This window comes from Pyxicephalus adspersus, chromosome 3 (assembly GCF_032062135.1).
Source record: "Pyxicephalus adspersus chromosome 3, UCB_Pads_2.0, whole genome shotgun sequence".
NCBI lineage: Eukaryota > Metazoa > Chordata > Amphibia > Anura > Pyxicephalidae > Pyxicephalus > Pyxicephalus adspersus.
In genome coordinates this window covers 22,665,549-22,682,684 of record NC_092860.1, presented here as the reverse complement: position 1 = coordinate 22,682,684, position 17,136 = coordinate 22,665,549, and the positions used below count along the sequence as shown (strand labels likewise).

At 37.0% G+C, this 17,136-nt stretch overlaps 1 protein-coding gene across 1 annotated transcript in view; it reads right to left on the bottom strand.

The window, feature by feature from the left end:
- HID1 (HID1 domain containing) overlaps positions 1-17,136 on the bottom strand; it is a gene marked incomplete in the record, with an annotated part of 36,892 nt that overhangs the window by 10,948 nt on the left and 8,808 nt on the right. Inside the window, 10 exon segments of the mRNA XM_072403887.1 lie at positions 1,085-1,236; positions 3,196-3,286; positions 3,424-3,564; positions 5,075-5,131; positions 5,230-5,452; positions 10,856-10,975; positions 11,087-11,193; positions 13,028-13,144; positions 15,792-15,962; positions 16,892-17,041. Coding sequence (XP_072259988.1) covers positions 1,085-1,236; positions 3,196-3,286; positions 3,424-3,564; positions 5,075-5,131; positions 5,230-5,452; positions 10,856-10,975; positions 11,087-11,193; positions 13,028-13,144; positions 15,792-15,962; positions 16,892-17,041 — 1,329 coding nt within the window.

Sequence of the window (17,136 nt, the reverse complement as noted above, 5' to 3'; positions counted from 1 at the left end):
ACTTCCTAAGCATTAGCTTGTTCCAAATCAATGAAGTAAATTAGCGAAGACTGGACCCTGCACAATAAAGTCTGAATTGGAAGCTTCCACATTTTTATCTTGTTCGTTTTCAGTTTTAAAAATGCTTAGAAAAAAATAGAAAAAAAAAAATTAAAATTCTCCATAATAGAATTGCCACCCCCCTAAAATACAGCATGTTGGGATCAGATGGGTAATACTAGGTGATATGATCACCTGAATACTAGTATCACCAACATGCTGACCCTATCTTAGTTGATTTTGTTATGGTGCTTTACATTTTGTTTTGGTGTTGATATTTTGTTGCATTTATTTTGTGATTTTACATGTATCATGTTACTGCCTTATTAGGTCTTGATTTTATTACTTTTTGCAAAATAAACTTTTTGGATATTTTATGAACATTATTGAGTCACAATTCCCCGCGTTTCTGGAAGTCTTCTTTCCTTGGGTATATTGTTACAAACCCCTTTTCTTTAATTCAGTTTTAATAAAATAACAGTTAGAAATATTATTAGGGGTCTACATGGCCCTAATACCCTATCCTTGCTTAACATGGCTGACAGGTCTGAGATATACAAAATCTTGTCTTCCCCAAATCCCATCCAGTGTGCCTTTGAGGGATGTGCTGAAGAAGACTTTACACAACGGTTAGACTCTGCAATCATCAATATATATTATATATACAATAATGTAACTCTGGTCAGAACTAAGCTTATGGAAACAATACCATTGTGAATGCATAATCAAAGCTAAAGAGTGTGTGATTATGTTGGGATGTGCAACCCTCCCAATAAATGGCTGCTGCATGAAATGCATGGTCCTAACCATAATCTGTACCTTTGAACAAGTACAGCAGAACACAATTTCACTATATATTTTTTTGAAGGAATGTTGTTTGCTACATTTCTAACAACATTTATCATCTCATACATGCACTTGGAATAACGAGGTATCATGGTGTCATTTCTCTGCTGTTGGATGGTAAATGCAGCTTTCATCTACTTTATGTTGTGAATTGAAATTTAGAGATCTAAGCTTGGAGCCAAGCTATGTACAAACTCACCACAATAAGTAGGTCTGCGTGTGTTCCTGTAAACACTGGGATATCCAATGGGACTCTCACAGAGTATGGTTTGTTTAAGCGAACACCAAAATTCCTTTCCCCACTAAGCAGCAAAAGTATGAACACTCCGATATGCATGAGACCAACGCGGGCTGCATGAAAAGAAAAGGTGGACATCCAGCAGTTAGAACAAGGCAGTAGAGATACACGGAGGACATATGAATATTATTACAATGTACATTTCCATCACCATCGTGAAATGTTAATGTTTTTCTCTAAGCTTGTGTTGATTTACTCTATTGTCCTATTTCCTTTTACGACATAAAAGGCTACTCTTCCACCCAAAATAGCCCTATTGTGTGTATATGTATTAGACCGAAAGTGGCCAACTCCAGTCCGAAAAGGGCCAGGACCACACACATTGGTATTTCTCTAACAGACAACAATAAATATAATAGTGTATAGCTTAAGGAGTCAGAAAGTGACTGTTTATATGAAAATCTTGGCCTGTTTTTGGAACCTAAGGACTGGAGATGGACACCCCAGACTTAGATTATAATGTTAATAGTTAGTGTAAGGCCTGTCCATTTCCAGGTCTTAAAGCTCATAATCCACCCAAATAAGTATTTGGAACTTGATGAAAGCCCTGGTCCATGCACTTTGTGGTGTGCAGCAGAATTTGTACGCTCTACAACCAGAGCTAAAGTACTAATCCTTAATATCTCAAACCAAAAAAAAAGAATTATGACGTGGAACCCAAAGAACATATTTATTGAAAAATAACAAAAAAAACAACACCCACAGAAAATCAATCGGAGAAAGCAAACACACCTCATTAAACAAAATAGTGAATAAGATCTGCAGCACTTCTCTATCCCTACAATACTTATATGAAACTGATATAAATCAAATCAACAAATGTAAGAGTCCAGTAGAAGAATCCACTATCCAGTATCCACTTACAGAACAGTGCTAGATAAGCACTAATAAAAGAGTTTCAAACATTAAAATCAGATCGACCCTCAGCCAAAGGGATGGATAGAGTGGATGAGGAGCGCTGTGGATTTGATGTTTGACATGCCAACCATAGTGCTAATCTAGCAATCAGTATCTGTGCGTGCACTTTTATTATATTGTTTTTACATCCCCCATTTCTTTGCTAAGGTTTAGGTTCAGCCAATGTTATGTGCTCAAAAATAAGGGCAGCTGACTACCTGAATATACTGAACGACCAAGATTTTAATATTGTTATTATTATTATTATCAATTATAAAAAGGATTTATATAGCGCCAACATATTACGCAGTGCTGTCAATTCCATCAATTGACTTTAAAAAAAAAAAACTTTGCAGAGAAGTCCAGCTCTCCCATCATTAATAAAAGATCATGGATAACCATGAATGTAACTCTGGACAAAAATAAGCTTATCAAAACAATACCATGGTGAACGAGTAATCAAAGCTAAAGGTGGTCCAATGAAATGTTACAGTGTGTGAATATATCAAGGATGTGCAACCCCCACATCAAATGGTTGCTGCATGCAATGCATGGTAACTAAATGGTTGATTGACACAATTTCAGTATATATTTGCTTGTAGTGAACACAGAAGAAATACTGTTTGTTAAACGTCCACAGAAAGCTAACATTTAAAGTCTCATACATGCACTTGGTGTAAAGAGGTATGATGGTTTCATTTGTCTGCTGTCTGTTCCTATCAACAATACAAAATCTTGGTGAATAAATAGTGCAACAATAAATGATGTGACTTGGCTAAGCTTATGGAAACAATCCCATGGTAAATGTGTGCTGTAATCAAAGCTAAAGCAGATCAAACAAAACATTTTCCGGCTGGACAATGTATAATTCTTATGTATATAACGGACAATTGCGGATGCCTCAAACATACCACTTATATTACATATCTATTTGACTCTTGCAGTTGTGGATTTGGTTTGAGCTGTAGGGATTTTTAACTGCAGAAGACTTAATTCGCTATTTAATTTAAATTAATAAACAGATACACAGGACAGCTAAGGGCTTAGAGTAACAAAGAAGAAGTGGGATGATTTGATGATAAGTGAAGACATAGATGAGGGAAGTGCAGTCTCACACTGATCCGCTCGTGCATCGTTCAGGAAGTACAAAATTGGAACCAGTACATCCAGGACATCACTGCTCTTCAGAACAAAGAACAGGAACTTCTGTAGGAGTGAGAGACAGTATTGGTGAGAAAAGAAGCAACAAGCCCATAAGACACAAGACACACCACCCAGATGTAGTAGTGCAGGAGACTTGTTCACTGACTGCACAGACAGAAGAGAACATCGGACATTCTGACCTTGTTAAAGTCACAAAGTTTCCAGAAGAGGACCAGTAATTCTTGGTGGAACTGGATTTTCTTAGTAGAGTTTGGCAGGTATGTTTGAGTGAGCGGGTTCAGGAGTAACCGAGCCAGGCCCTTCAAGATGAACTGGAAATCCTGAAGTCAAAAAAAGTCACATACTCATCAGTTACCAACAAGTAATATAAACAAAACAAAAGCAAAAAGCAAGAATTCTCTAATGAAAAAAGTTTAGTCTAGTTTAGTTTAGGTGACATTTACACACCATCACAACCATTCTTTTCTGCACAGCAAACTATTTATTATGAAGGTGCGTCTTTACCTTTATTTTCTCTCTATCAGGCAGTGGTTACCAGAACGTGTGACCCCAACTGAAGGTTACCTCCCATTCTGATGATGGCAAGACAAATATCATATGTACCAGATATTAAAACCCATTTATGGTATTTTTTGTTGTTGCAGGACCCAATCAAACATATCGAAGAATATGATCTGATGAAGCAGACATTGATCTGCGAAACGTGTTATCAGCTTCTTTGATATCCCCAATCAGTTTTTTACTGCCATTGTAAAAACTTTAGGTTGTAAAAATATATCAGATGTATGATACCATCATTCTAACATCTGTATACCATACAAATGTAGAGTAGCAAGAATATGGTATTAGAAATATATGTGATTTTTTCAAGTTTTAATCTTGTTAGAAATATTTATGTAATGTTTGGCAGAAACTATAAATGTGGTTTTTATTAATCAATGTGAATGAAGTTTGTTAGTTTTTTAGTTATTGAATTGTGATTTGTTTGTAAAAAAGAATAGGGAAAGTAAAACAAAACAGCAGAAACCACTACCACAATCTCCTGGGGAGATCTCACAAGCGTTGCCGATGTCCGCAATCAACCCAGTACCCCAGTTTGTACATAGACTTTTTAGACATAGACTTGCTGGTCTTAGTGGTATAGATCCTTTTCTCAGACACCTTCTCTTTATTCAGTTTTCAAATTGTTACATTTTGGGCTGTAGATGGAGTGCCCAAGAGATGTGATGAGAATATGATCTGCTAAAAAAATGCCTTTAAAGTCCTTTAAAATTGGTATTTCTTTGGTATAGTTTGTTATAATGGGTCACTTGCTCTTAAATGACCTTTTGTGCATTATTGTTGACCACCAGTAGATAGAGCTGTGTTCTCACTTACATGGTTTAACAAACTCATATATCATACAGAGTTTGTTACATGCTTTGCATGAGGAACACAGAACGATCTGTTTTTTTTAAGCTAGCATAAACAGATTCTTTTTCTAATAGCATTTAAATGTCTAAACATTTTGCTTATACAACAGTAATTGATCGGAATTCCAAAAATATGGCACACATATTTTTCTTGATAATTTATTCACACGACATGACTTTTGATCAGTATTTATCAACATGTCTGATCTGTCCATGCTCAATTTAAAATCCCCAAATTGTTAACCTTGTCTGCATTCAATTTAAAACAGATGAAAAACCGTGTGTATTATACCTTAGTTATTGTAAGAAAATCCTACCAATCTTTTGCTAGCTCATCTTGTATTTAAAGCATGTATATTCATCAAAGTAAACCAATGTGTTAAAATACATATTAAAACACAATAATTATTATCCTCACCTCTTCTCTATGGATCCGGGACAGGTAATTCACAAAAAGATTGTCTGGTATTGAGCTCTTAAAAAGAAAAAAAAGAAAAGGGGATTAGAATTTTTTGTCAGAGCGGCACTGATGACACCAGAAAATAAAATGTTCAGAGTTGTAAATTGACCTACTTCACCCTCGTCCATGGCAGTGCTTGTGGTGGTTCCATCCATGCTTGGCCCTGAGGTGTTAGATAGTTCAGAATCCAGTGTTACAATGAGAAGTTGGGCAGAGATCTCCACCAGTGGCTCACGTGAGTCCCAGAACAAGAGGTGATTGTAGGGAATTCCATAACCAACAGGGTCATAGGCACACACTACATTCAATAGTGATGTGAAGAGGGGCAGAGCATGCCTGCATACAAAAATAAAATAAAAAGAGAACAGCAACATGAACATATCAGTAATAGGCAAACAATACATAATAATAGATATAGTAAAATAACTAAAAAAGTGCCAATAAATATCCAGAGAGATGCAAGCTTAACAATGCAGATGGAGATGATGGTGCTACAACTGTCTGATCACATTTCATCATTTTTCTCACATTTTTCTCTAGCATCAAAGCATGGAACAAGTTCAGTTTAGTTTCTCATATATACTTTGTTATTATACTTTTTAACAAGTAATAGTTTAGTGCACATTTATCACACCAGAGATAAAAAAATAACTTTAAGGCGAAGTTACAGTTTAGGCTACTTATAATTTTGCTTTATTTGGTGCTTCTCTTTCCCCCTTATTAGTAAAGGTTCCTTTGGGCAAGGTTAATTTATTTGCAGACTAGGTAGCCCACACATGTGATGCCAAGTCCCCAAGTTAAAAAAAATAAAAAAGGCCGGCATGTGACAGTCAGGCTTGGGAGGAAAGGGTTAAATGATGCTGGATGTCCTCCAGCTAGGAAATAGGACTGGTTCTATTTGACTTGCTGCAGCATCTAATGTGAAATGCTCATATTGTGCAGTGAAATCAAAATAATTTAACAGAAAAGAAAATCCTGCACAACTGTACACGTCTAAAGAAAAGAGTGGAGGTCAGCTTTAAACTACCTAAATCCAAGGGGCTGTCTTATTTGATGGCCCTGCCTTATCATCGGGGAAACACGGTACCAGTCTGGTCACTGTACTGTATCTATGGAGAAGAAGCATTGTTACCTAGGACAGGACTACAGAACACCCTCCACCTCCTTATCACGATAACATAGGTGGTGTCGATAGCCCACAGAAAGACCTAAACTATGCGGATACAAGCAGAGGAGTAGAGAGCACAGAAATATTAAAACCTTTCAATGTGTCCACACACATGTTACACTGATTTGTGGTTCTATAGGATAATCATTACACAGATATGCACACTCTGTTAATGAATGTATGATTATACACTGAGCAGACTCCTTTACTAGTCAGAGAGATAGCATTGGACCAACCTATTTCAGATATTTAAAGTTGACAGAAAATAATTTTCTACAGTGGTCATCTCAGAGGAATACTGGCGTCATGTGTTGCTTAACAACTGGGATGAATAAAAATAGTACAGGTTTATTTTCCTGTAACCTTGAGAAAGGTGCAATGGAAAATAGATTGTGACCAAAATGCTGCAGATGTATAAGCACTTCGATATGTGTACACAGGGCCCCCATTGTCGGGGGGAAAAAAAGGTACTTCTGTACTGGACCCTGATCTATTGCAATGCTGTAACTTTTAGACAGGGGGGAACAGAGTTTAAAAAGTTTAGGTTACAATACCACACATATTTACCACTCAGCCTGCAAAATTACAGCTATAAGTCACAGCTATGCAAACTGGCTAAAGAGAGCGCAGAGAAACCTTGTATTGCTTGTTGTGTGAAAAACCCTTTTCATGTACACCTTTTTTTTTTTACCGACCCTGAAAATGCCATTAGAAAACTAATCTTGGGTTATACTGAAATGACACTTCATGTCATGTCCTGGAACTGCATTTGTTTCTGGTTTTACATATCATATTTGTCAAAGACAATGCTTTTATACACACTTTACACGAAGACACAGTACCATCTACTGATGGCCAACAATAATGCACAAAAATAATTTAAAATCAATACAAAAATTCTTTAACCTGTAAAATTTAGGCAACTAGGCCAGGCTAAAAAAAAATAGGTAATAGGCTAGGCTTAAATCTGACCCTGGATGGGCTGGGGAGGCCTTTATTAAGAAAAGATGACCAGCAAGGCACATTTATTATCAGAGTTACCCTTTTACAAGTTGAATTACAATTGGTGAAGAGGCTTTATTACAGTCAAATGATGAATAATAGTCAATAACTTGGTTTGCAATACTGATTGATTAGGTTAAAATTATTATAGTATCCAATTAAACTGTCCACATTACCCTTATTTATCCTACCAGGCTTTAATCATTTTACAGAAGATAAGTTAGGTTATAACTGCTTGCTGTGTGACACCTCTTATGATGCTAATATACCATGCAAAATATGATTGTATGGTGTGTGGACCTGGTATAAGGGTTGAGATCAGATGGTACTACCAATAGTATTGTATTTCACACAAGGCTAAGCACACTTACTGTATTTTTGCTTAGTTTATCTTCTAAATGGTGACTAGTTTCAGGTAACTCTTTTAAGCCCTCATACACATTTTCTTACTATAGGCTCAATATCAAAACTAACACAGAAAGCTAGGAATCTTCAATAACAAAAGGCTGCAGTCACATTGTTTAAGAGTGTTCGTGTTTTCCAAATGTGTGCTAGAAGTTTGTGCTAGATTAGTCTGCTTTTGCAGGGAAGGGGGTGCACACAACAATCTTTTCTTTTAAAATGTATTTTTTTGTAGCTTTAAACTATTTATATGTTTTTTTTTTAAAGTCAAAGTCTTGTAAAAAGCTAAACTATGTTTAGCAACTTCGTGGTATTGTGCCTTTGCCTTTGTGGCATCATATGTATTGACTGCGTTGGACCCTGCAAAGGTAAATATTACTTAAAATAGGGTAATAAAGACATTTTGTCTCAATATACGGGGTCTTTCTTTTAAACACTACTTTATCCCTTTTTGAAAATGGGTAAGGGCAACTAGAGATCCTGTAAATTTGCACCAAGGAAAAAGCGGTGCTAGATCAGTCTGCATGGGATTTCATATTTGGACATCGCTGGAGCTTGAAATTGTAATTAATAATTAGTCTGCTCTTGCTAAAATGGAATGGGGGTGCTCAATTTTTCCTGGGACCTATTTATGGTTAGGAGAGGGACATACACGCCCTATCTCCTATCCACAAAGGTTTAAAGCCTAAAAAAGGGTCTGCTTTGAATATCTGAAGGGGGGGGGTTAAACTATTTTTGTTTCATTTGAACCAAAAAAAAAAAAACACATAACATTACAGAAGTTTGGCTAGATTGGGTCAACACTTGAGTAGACTTTTCACCACTGGGGGCAGGAAGGGATCAAGTTTTGCCAGGAGGGTTTACCCTTTCATGTACTCCTGTACTCATTCCTCAGGGTGAAGAGATGAAAATTTAAATGTATTTAAATGTTTACATTTGTATCCACCATCATGTTCTTTTATTGATGTTGGTGATCTCTTTTACTGTACCAGTAGAAACAAACTGCAAATTTCAAAATACAAATTTTAGATGGAAAAAATATAAATGTATATCTGTACATACTTAGGGCATACCAGGTGATACAATGGGGCTCACTTATAAAGTAGTAGTATGGTTAAATCATGATTGAACTGTTGGTTTTCGAAAACAAAAAAGTGCTCTAGAGGTAACACTCAGAGCATATATGAATCAAGGAGGTCATGGCCCCCTAAGTCTGAGCCCCATGCAACAATACCACAGGTGACATCTTGTGGTGATAAAAAGTATTGAAGGAGATCTGGATTGAAGGTAAGTGTTACAGACAGAGCTGCAGGACCTGAACACATATCCCTAGAATAGCCTAGAGTTGAGAAAACACTGGCTGTGCCCAACAACAGCAACTATTTGCCTCTCTGCAACCCAAGACCCAAGTGTACAGCCTTCGCTTCATACTAAAACCAGCCTGTACATCCTTATCACTTATGGGGGGAGAGGGACCCATCTGCACTCACACCTAGAACCTGCTAATGAATCTAAATTTATCACAATTGACTAGGCCACAATCATTCTGATGTGCACTGGCTGTATGCTTTTGTGTTTAGACTGTGGTTACTAAGCACTGAAGATAAATCCCAGTAGATAGCACAAGAAGTTGGCACGTGGGTGAGATAAGACGCTGTCATATAACAAGACACAGTTACCAGGCTGGAAAAGACATCCAACAACTTCCAACTATCCAAAGGCTTCTTTTATATGAAGATTATTTGTAACGTTATATGTCAAATTGTGCATTTGAGTTGCAACCCTTTCATGTGCATAGTTTAGGTGGCTTTGATGATCCCCATTGCTCAAGTATTATCCATCAGGATTAGGAAGATGGTCCAGAGCAATGGTGTACTAGAGAAAGTGCATGGAAGAAAATGACTGGAAGAGGCTGAAGGAGTACTGCAGTGTTGAATTGTAAAAGATGAGGAACATAAAAATGGTGAAAAACAGTTCTACAATGAAGTTTGAGGTGAATACGTGGGCTAGCGTGGAAAAGAAGAGTTTGAGTAAAGTTATGTACTAAAGGAAAGTACTGTTATTCTTTAAACTACAATTTTACTTGAAATTTATATTGAATGCATGGATTGAATATTGCTATCTCCATTTGCCTGCAGCCTGAATAGTATATACAAAATTCAAACTCCCAAGTGTTACAGAGATACAGAGATACATAAAAAAGATCTTGTTGCAGTACTCACTTTTTCTTCAGTGCTACACCCCACAGAACCCTGCCATTACATGTTAGGGTTAAGTGACAGTTGACTTCATTTACCTACTTTCAGTGAGGTAAGGGTGTCAAGGATACATCAGCCTGGGCCTTTACAGTGCAATGCCACAGAGTGCCACTCATATCATGACTCAAGATCAGGTCAAAGAAAAAAAAGGTAAAAAAACTGCTCACCTAGTAACCCTAGGCTGTAAACATGCGTCATATATAGTTGAATATAAATAAATCTGAATATAATCTGAGATACTTATATTTACCTGAAAATTATTTGACTCAAGTATAAACCTAAAGCACAAAATGTGACTGTCAATAAAAATGCCAATAAAATTAATGACAATAAATAAAACTATTGTGTGTTATTTAAAACATTGATTTATAGGGGGAAAAATTAACATCAGTTAAATGAAGGAAATTTTGATAATCGTTTGGTCTCAAATCATCTCAAATTCGATATGTTGCACAGATTCTTGGTCTGCTTCCTCAGGAATATTTTGAGACCTAAAAATCCAACAGCAGCCAACAGACTGCGAAACGCATTGAATCTGAAATGATTAACGACCAAACAATTGTCAGAATTTCTTTCACATCTAACTGATGTTGTTCATTGTTGTTATGTTTTTTATGAAATATAAAGAAAAAAGTTTGCTGGCATTTTAGTTTAATACCTTTGATTGGCAGTTGGATGCCTTTAAAGTCCTGATTATGGTATTTGGTCTTTTTGTTGTTCACAAGTTCTGCGGCATTGTGTATATTGAATAAGTAAAAAACGTACGTATCCAATGGCAAAAGTTTGTTACGCACTTAAGAAGACACAGCACCATCTACTGATGTAACTTGACTTCTTTTTCTAATAGCATTTTGAGGGGAAAAAATTGTTCTTTTACTGTAAACACACAGATAAGTTTTACTTACTCACCTATTTTCAGTGGAACAGAAAAACTGTACCCATGGGTTGGAAGTGCTACTGCTCTCTGGTGTTGGGGGTAGATACATAGCCTCTGAGAAGCATGTCAGCAGTAGTTTAAGCAGTTCAGTCCTAAAAAAATACAACACAATCAATACATGTGAAGGAGGCAGAATTTAGAAATTCTATTGTCTAATGTTAATTGTATTATGTTCAATAGGTTTTCTATAGATGCTCACCTACCTATTGAGGTCATGCGTGTGGTTTGGGGTTGGAGAGTGTGCAAAGCCAACGCCAGCCTCCCAGATGTACTCACAGCTGTCTAGGGTATGAATATCTTCTGCTGCATCCTACACAGAAGGCAAAAAAGTACAGGTAATAGTTCACATCGCAGACAATGGTATGAAAACAAATTCGACATATATTGCCCAATTATTGTGTTTCACCAAAATATTTCTTAATCAATTTTTTCCCTTTTATTCTGAACAGCTTTAAAATATTCGATTTACAACCCCCCCTCCACTGTAAGAAACTACTTACTATTAGATAGATGTCAAAAATATAAATTTCAGTAGAGGGCTACTACTGTATAAATCTTTAAGTTGCCACATTATGATCATTTTGCTAGGTATGAAGAGAATCAGCCCTGTATAAACTCCAAGTGGATCTGATTTGAAGATTATAAATGACGAAGGACCGCAACCAACTGCTAAGCACACGCAAGTCACATGGGAGGAAGAAAAATTGGCTACATGCTCCTCTATACCCAGCAGTACTGAGTATTTCCCATCAAATCAGCAGATAAAGCATCAAAGGAATAAAGGGAAGGAGAGAAAAATGCTGAAGAGATCTGCAAAAAAATGAACCTATTGCTTTGCCCTTGTGGGCAAACTGCATGATCTCTTTTTCAGGTTTTTTATACTCTACATTAGGTAAATCAAAAAGGTTTTAAAATTGGACAATTTAAACAGACAATAAGCAACGAAAAAGCAGGTAATGCCTTAAAAAAAAAAAAAAAATCACACATTAAAACATTCAGTAAATTCAGTAACATAATCTGCTGCAGTAATATGCAAATCTTGACTTTTACTAGAATAGTCAAATATAATCCCACCCCTTCTGCAAATGCTTTACTGCTATTTGCTACCTTGTTGAGAAATCAGGATGGAGCATGCTGTTCACATGTGGTTCTCTCTAAATGTACTCCTGGTTTATACCCTTAACAAGTCTAAATTGCTTCGAATGGCAACAGATTTTTTTTTTTTTTAAAAATAGAGTCTGGAAAATAAACCCTCAATCTTTAAAATATGATGGAGAATAAACTGATAATTAAAAGTAGTTTAACCAAGAGGGTTGGCTAGCAGCCAAACCTTCAACATATATGAATCAAACAAAGAACAGATGGTTCATATAGAAAAAAATGAAGTTTTAATTAAGGTGAAGACTCCAGGAAACAACTGAACATGATAAGATGATGTTTTATATGACCAGATAGAGGACACACTGCCTGTGCTGTGTCACTATACCTCATTCTGGACATCCTGAAATTATTTCCTCCCGCTGCTGGACACAGTGAAGGGGAGATAAAGCGAATTTATCTATTTCTCTTTTTTTTTTTTTTTGTTTCCTTTCTTTCTGGGAGCCCCAGACAGGAATTAAAACCCCAACAGGGGATCTAACCCTCCACCACTATATCCAAAACAAAGAAAAAGAGCTTTGGTTAGACTTTATCTTTAAATTTGATCTACCTATATTTTGCCTTTTTTGGTACCTATCTCCCTAATTACCATGCTAATGAATTTACTAACTTAACCCTTTCTTCTTACAACCTTATTTAGGGCTTCTCTATGACATACAGGCAGATCATGGCTGGTTGGAGGGGCAAGAAGAGCGCCATCCACAGCTTCCTAAAAACAGCCCACCCTGTGCAATTATATCTGAGTAATTTCAGTACAAGAGAGAAGCCTGTGCAATTGTGCAAGACTGAGACTGGAGGTCAGGTTTAAGGGAATTCAGTTTTAACTGAATTCCTTGGGGGCTTTTTCATTAAAAATATCAAGGTTTCTTATAGTGACAGCAGGAAGTCTGATTTTAGTAGTTTTGCAAATCAGATGAAAGTGGACACATACTTTCCTTTTCATGGCAGATGAACAATATAAAAACCTAGATCCAGAGACTACTCACCGTTCCACTTTTTCTGTGACTTTGTACTGTGAAATCTGGACAGAAGAGAAGGTCTGCAATAGCCAGAAGCAAAGATTCAGCAAGTGGGCGAGACGCATCTTCATCCTCTTCCTCATCCTAGAAGACAGGGACCAGGAAGCTGCTAGTGATGGTGGCAATGTTGGGTCATACTAAATGTACAATGACAAATCCATGCCATGGACTGCATACATCATTTTGTTACAACATTCATTTTTCTTATAAATTATATCCTGCCCTTCAGGGTTGGGTCTATGATGTATACAGCTGTATGCAGTTACTAAACAGCAACTTTAATAATATAACAAAAAGAAAAAACCTTAGTAATGGTTTGCACTGTGCTTGTAAAAACTAAGAACCTATATATATGTTCACTTTTCCAGGTTTTGACTCCAGGTCCAATACACCTGTACATTCATTCTCAATAACCTCATTTTAAAACTGACGCCATCAACAAAGCCCATCAACCCAAGCACCAGTGCTACATGCTACTGCTGAAGGCTGAGGCACCATTGTCCATGATTGTAAAACTGGAGTTGTTTCTTTGCATCAAAGACTGGAACACTTTATTGAAATAATTGTATTCAAATTCTATTATAAAGTCAATTACTTGACGATTTTTGATACAGTACCAGACTATTTCAAGCAAGGGCTACAATAATTTGTGAGTTTAATATCTACCCAGAGTTCAACTTCAAAGTACTGTATATCTATATCTATCTAACATAGAAACAAAACTTTAATATATTACAGCTTACCAGTCTCTGGATGCAGTGCCTGTCTTTGTTTTCAGGGGATTTCCTCTTCTAATTTTAGATAGTAACCCTCAAGTCTACACTAAGGCTACGTACACACTTGCAACACTTCTCGTCTGATATTCGGCTCAAGGCCAGTATCGTATCGTACAAGAATCTGTCGTGCGTACAGGGCCCGTTGTCCATCGTCCGAACGACCGTTCTGGTGGATCCATGGAATGAACGATCGTAATGGAAGCAAAGGGGAAAGCGTGCAGCGGAGTGCCGCTCCATTGTTCTCCCTCTCCCCTCTGCATAAAGCAGTTCAGTGCTGTATGTACATTACTCATTCATGCATCCAGCCGTCCTTAGTCGTAAAAGATCCTTTCAAACAATAAATATTGCATGTGTGTACCCAAGCTTAATTGTTAAGATCTATGGGGGAAGCCACAGTTGTCACACAGGCTGGACTCCAAACATGTCTGATCTCACTTGATTTACAGGATTTGTAGCTTAAACAAGTAAGATAAGATCATCCCTTCTTTTTAGTTCACATTAAGGTACAAGGGGCATCTATACTCCAAATTGTTCACTTTCTAAAGATCTGTTTTTTCTCTTTGATTGGCTGTCATATCATTCACTTGTTATAAACATAATACTAGATATAAATAAATATATATACTAGATATAAAACCCTATGGACATAGTTTATCCTGAGGAAGGCAAAAAAAACCCTCGTACAATTACATTACACATCCTGGCAACCTGCAATACATTACACTTCTGTTTTTGGGAACTAAGGAAGATCTTATTTTTACCATTTTAAAGCACATCAATAATTTTTTAACATATGGTTTTACAGGACAAACTCTGCATACTGAGCAGAATATTAATATCATCTGGCCTTCTTAGGAAATAAAATCCTTTGTAGGTAAATACAGTGGGTGAGATCTCAGCATGAACCCTGTGCATCCCTTTGGCGAATAAATTAAATCAGTTTCCACATGTATTCCCGTTACTTTCATTTTTCTTCTGTATACAAATTCTTAGGTACTAAATTTATCTTTTTATCATTCTTACTTCAATGTTACTCAAAAATGATTAAAAAAAAGGAATTGAAGACAGATGCGGTTTCTGGTTTTTCTTTTTTAGGTCTTTACCGCAACACACCGATCATTTATATTTGAATGTTGTGGTGCATTACAATGCACATACATGGAATTACACTGTAGTAGAATGGAGTGCGATTTAACACACCTAGTATTTCAATTCACCGCCATGCTTTTTCATTTTCACACAGCAAAACATGAGATACTGCAATGTGTGTTATTTGGTCCTAGGGGATGACCATTACTGCGTCTGAGCCTTATGGTTGTATTAACGCCTCTCTTGTGGTGCAGTGTGTGAACCTTTGGCACCACATTCCTTCAAAGTGCATGTTCACTATAAATGAATGGTAACATATGTGAAATGCAGTGGCATTTATGTAGTCTGTGTGGGAGCAACAAGGTTTGTCATGGCATATACTATACAGCAAATTTTACAATAGAGTAATGGGGTGTATATATAATATACAGCACAGTGTATAGAGCAGGAGTGTGGTGTATTGAATATACAGCACAGTGTACAGAATGAAGCTTCTATGTTATAGTGCATTGTACAGTGCAAAGGAAAATTGAATGAATGACTCATTCCCCTATGACTGTCACAGATATACTCTAATTTGTGCCGGCTTTTCTCTGAACTGTGGCTCATCACACTCACCACACAGTACATACAGTACCTAGAACTTACCTACACAATACAAAAGATGGAAAAGGCTATTAGATAAAAGAATATAAAGGGGCAAGTGTTGCAGATTATGTCTAGGTAATCTAAAGTAGGCAGAGCATGCAATACAATTCTGGGATGTTACATTGCATATTTATGACATTCTTCTACTAAAAATAAATTATTTAAAAAATGAAATGCAATGGGCCAGTATCATATAAAAAGTACTTTTCTGTGCTTACCTGGTTCCGGCCTGCACCAGGTACAGAAGACCAAAAGAATCCCCTCCAATCTGGGTCCTCGAAGATATAAGGCAGCACACGAGTCAGCAACCGAGCACAATTCAATACCATTTGCCTTTCTTTGTCTGAGTGACATCCGCTGTCTGCACCAGCCACCAACTTTTCCACTGCCTGCAAGGCATAATTATCTGCCATGTTAAGATTTAACAAAGCTATGGAAAATGTATCTAAAAGCAGAACAGATGGAAGTCTGTGGACATAATTTTAAACTGAACATGAACAGCAAGAAAAAAATATGCCTCAATTGTGATGCTTGAGGACGAATCTAATCTAATCTAATCTTAATCTAATCCTGGTTTATGAATGGCCCGGAACAAGCCTGAAGCCAGTAAAATATGAAAAGGTCTGTACAGGTGTCAGAATCTCAGTGACTGAGGATATCATTTGTGAAAATCCAGTGTCTGTACGACATGTTGGATCGCTAGGGGCCCATTTATACATTTAGCAAACAGTGAATGTGCGTACCTTCATGTTTCATGAATTGCATCAAATGATTGGGCTGCCCAATGTTTGACAGTGGCCCAAGAAATGCACATGTACCAATTTCAGGTACCAGACCACAGCACACTATAGTGCATTGCACAATGCATTTTCAAGATGCACTGGGTGTAATTAGGAATGAATAGTGCAATGCACTACAGTGTGCTGTGGTACTCTCCTAAAATTGGTACAGGTCCAATTCTTGGGCCACTGTCAATCATTTGATGCATTGTTCGGAAACATAAAGGCATGCGCATGTATGGGGTCCATTAAGAATGAAGGCACCCAGCTGCAAAATACACTGCATGTGCAGTACTGGTTGGCTGCGGAAACATGCACATATATCTGAAAGGGCCCTAAATGACCGACTACTAGTGGGGACATTTATTTTTGTGTAGCCTGTCTGTACAGTGATCATTCATTTAACTTTTACCCAAAATAATCACCAATGATAGATTCGAGTGACAACTATTAGGCGAACAATTAGGATGACAGGTCCTATATTTACCCCTAGTGATTCAATTTCACTTGACAACAATTTAACATCTTTAAGAAATCACCTTGTAGCATAGTGTAGCTAGATTTGATGGGGATTCCTCACGAACGGCACGGATCTCAGCAGCTGGGATTAAAGCAAACACATCCTGTACAGAGGTGGCGGTGTCGGACCAAAACTGATCCCAAAAGGCATCATCTGTTGCTTCAACTGGCTGAATGAAACATATGTTAAAGGAAACAGAATTATTTAGGTTCAAAGTGGGCACACAAAATACATACACTTTATAAAACTTCGATTTACACACTG